At 42.3% G+C, this 3804-nt stretch overlaps 1 protein-coding gene across 1 annotated transcript; it reads left to right on the forward strand.

Annotated features, from left to right (window-relative positions):
• The first annotated feature begins 2330 nt into the window (after window positions 1-2330).
• LOC149801602 (protein CFDP2-like) lies at window positions 2331-3293 on the forward strand. The gene has a single exon (XM_089956815.1). It carries the CDS (start codon window positions 2331-2333, stop codon window positions 3291-3293), a length of 963 nt encoding a protein of 320 aa, XP_089812941.1.
• The last annotated feature ends 511 nt before the right edge of the window (window positions 3294-3804 follow it).

Here is a 3804-nt window from a genome sequence, read left to right on the forward strand (position 1 = left end):
AATTCAAACTGAATATCAGTGACCTCCAGAATATGAACGAGAGGATTTGTCTATCAACGAATTTTCTTCTTCTTCTATAAATAAACCATAATATCGAAAAGAATAAAAATGGATCCCCAATCCTCATTTACCTCTTAGTCTACAGGGATATGATCCAATAAACTTTGGTAAAATTTGTGTTAATGAACGTGAATTTAGATCAGTGGCTAATAAAATTAAAGATGAACATTTAATTATCTCCATGACATTAGTAAATTTATTTAAAAATTATAGTTTGGTGTATCCTAATAGCGATATAAAAAGGAAAATCATTGAAACAATACAATATTTAAATCAAATTTAATCAGACCTTGATTATGCTAGTCGAATTATTATTGAGCTTATGAACGATAGTACTCTGTCATCGATCGAGGGGAAAATAATATATTTTAAGCAACTATTTGCTAATCATTATAAAAAAGCTGAAGGAAATTTACCAAATTTTATATTACCAGGATTTAATACGGACGAACTAAAAATACGAGTAAATGAAATTATCACTGAACATTTTCCACAAATCATTGATGCATGGAGAAAAATAACCCCATCATCAAATATTCTCAAACATAATAATGATCCGTACGATGGCGGCCGACATATTTCACCATGAATTGTAAATAAAACATCAACAATCGCAGTCAGTCGTGTATGGTATGCAATTGATGGTAGTTAACAAATAGATCTTGAAAAATCTAGTCAAGCTCAGCAAGGATATATTTTATATATATTTACACCGCAAGTACCTCCTAGATATTTGATCGTACAAGAACAACTAATTCCGGTCTATTTGCGATGTCATAATCCGCTAATATCAAGGAGACATTTCAAACTTACTGACCAATCCGGACAGTTACATGATTTACTAAATTAAATTTTAAATATAAATCTATATGTAAAATCTTAACGGTTTCATGGGCATATTCAAATGATCGAAAAAATTGTATAATAATAATTTTTTAAACAAATATATTTATAACAGAATTTTTTTTCTCAGGTAGAATAAAGGTCAAAGGATAATTGACCACGACATTTCCGTAACTTTCATTTTCATCAGTGACGTTGTCAATACTTTCAAAATCCCCTTTACTATTTTCACTTCCGTCACTACTTTCACTAATACCTTTGTCATTGTTTTCATTTTCACGATCTGACATAAACTTGTTTAACTGCCTCACGCGCGTGTTAATATTTTTTTCTGCTGGATTTGCTTTAATAGATCTGTATTCCGCTGGTAGTGTGTATCTATCTTCAAATTTACGTGTTTGTAATAATTCAAAATCACAAATTTTTTTTCTGAATGAAGTTGAAATTTTATGCCATCTTTTTTTAAATGCAGAAGTAATCTCATTAATATTATTCATAATACATTATTATTATTATATCGTGGTGTTCGGGGTGATCTGGGAGGGGTAGTACTCAGGTGGATGGGCACGTCGTGCTCCTTCGGGAGTAGCTTGTCCATCCTTGGTCCTCACCAGGCGCTCAGCCCTCACCTGTGGCTCCAAGTAGCTGTAGCATGCGCAGCGGCCACACCACGGGAAACGGCTTCGACTGGCCGGCTAAACCAGGTAGAGGGTAGCCGACGGGCCTCAAAAAACCCTCGGTGACTTGGGAGCTTGCCTATCCTTGCATGCAAAGCCAGTTTCGGCAGAATGGGCGGAAGAGATCAAATGAGTGATCCAACGGCCACGAAGGCGAATCTGCAAACGTTTTGTGGAGAGCGCAGGGTATGACAAGGCAAGGAAGACGTCATAGCCATGCAATGCAGCCGAAGTAGTCCCCAGCCGTGATGAATCTTCGTACCACTGAGTTCTAACTGCCAAGGCCGAGAGAGTGAGGCTGTCTCTGTGCAAAGGCTGTTTCACTTTAATCTCCTTCACGCACAGGTTATGTTGTGCACCTATCATTCATCCTCATCATCACACTCATTGTTCCTTACCTGCACCTACCAAAGTCCTACGGCGATGGGCGACTGGCGACGCAACAGGTGGAGATGACCACTGGGAGTTGTAGTCAGAGACCTGCACGTAGGTGGCCCTTGGACAAGTGGTCGTTTTGCTCTGCACCCAGGGCAGCAGAACAGTTCAGCAGCATCCACGGGCGACTGAGCAGACCTTTTCAGGACGGCGCTGCTCACCCTGAATAGGGAGAGGCCTAGAAAAGGTGGCCTAAAAAAAGCTTGCCCTAAAATATCTGGCCAGCATTCCGCGGATGGCAAGATCATCCATATCCGCGGTCGAAATAATCAAAGAAAAAAATTTATTATTAGAGCATGGAACATCCGTACTCTCATGGACAAAGAGAACGTAGCAAGACCACACAGGAGAACAGCTCTAGTTGCTAAGGAGCTTTCACGCTACAATATTGACATTGCAGCCTTGAGTGAAACCAGGTTCGCAGAGTCGGGTTCTCTTACTGAGCTAGCAAGCGGCCACACATTCTTCTGGAAAGGAAAAGCCCAAAATGAGGACAGGATCCATGGAGTCGGCCTGGCTATCAAATCATGTCTTCTGAAGCAGCTTCCGGAAATGCCTGCTGGTATCAATGAGAGGCTAATGAAATTGCGAATACCTATCAGCCACAAACGCCATGCAACAATCATCAGTGCCTACACCCCTACCCTATCGAGTGAAGCAGAAGCCATCGAGCAGTTCTATACCGACCTCAGCTCTGTACTTAGCTCAGTTTCAGCTGACGACAAGATCATACTACTGGGGGACTTCAATGCCCGTGTTGGCTGTGATTATGGTCGATGGAAAGGTGTGCTTGGCAAACACGGTTTAGGCAGAATGAACAACAACGGCCTGCTTCTACTCAGCAAATGCGCAGAATTTAACCTCTTAATCACAAACTCAGTGTTCAGAATGGCGAACAAACACAAGAACACCTGGATGCACCCCAGATCTAGCCAATGGCACTTAATCGACTATGTAATAGTCCGCCAGCGTGATGTCAAGGATGTCCTCATCACCAAGGCCATGCGAGGAGCAGAATGCTGGACGGACCACAGACTTGTCCGAACTACCCTACAGCTGCACATTGCCCCTCATCACCTAAGACGTCCTAAACTTGTGCGCACAGCCTTCAACATTGTCAAACTCCGGCAGCCTTCCACCAAGCTCAATTTCCAGAAGAGACTAGATGACAAGCTCTCAACAAACGGACCGATATGTGGAAATGCCTCCGAAAAATGGAACAAGCTCAGGGACACGATAAGAGAAACAGCTCTGGCGACCCTGGGCCCAAAGAAGTGAATCCATCAAGACTGGTTCGACGAGAACAACGATGACATTGAAGATCTGCTCGCCAGAAAGAACAAAGCATTCATGGACTGGCAGAATGACACAAACTCCATCAACAAAAAAGACCGCTTCAAATTCTATCAAGCTGACGCTCAGAGGGAAATTCGCAAGATGCATGACCATTGGTGGGAAAAGAAAGCTGATGAGGTGCAAAGCTATGCTGACACTAACAACTCCAAAGAGTTCTATAACGCCATCAGGTCAATCTTCAGCTATGCAAAGTCCAGCTCTGCGCCCTTGCTCGCTGCAGATGGCATTACACTAATAAAGGACAAGAATGACATTAAGGAAAGATGGAAAGAACACTTTAGTCAGCTCCTAAACATGCCCTCATCGGTCAGCCAATCTGTTCTGGACCAAATACCCCAGCAGCCAACGCACGACCAACTGGATATTCCACCAACAATGGAGGAGTTGAGGAGGGCCATTAAAGAAATTAACTGTTGCAGGGCACCTGGAAAGG

This window comes from Sinohyriopsis cumingii, chromosome 4 (assembly GCF_028554795.1).
Source record: "Sinohyriopsis cumingii isolate HCF-2022 chromosome 4, ASM2855479v2, whole genome shotgun sequence".
NCBI classification, from domain to species: domain Eukaryota; kingdom Metazoa; phylum Mollusca; class Bivalvia; order Unionida; family Unionidae; genus Sinohyriopsis; species Sinohyriopsis cumingii.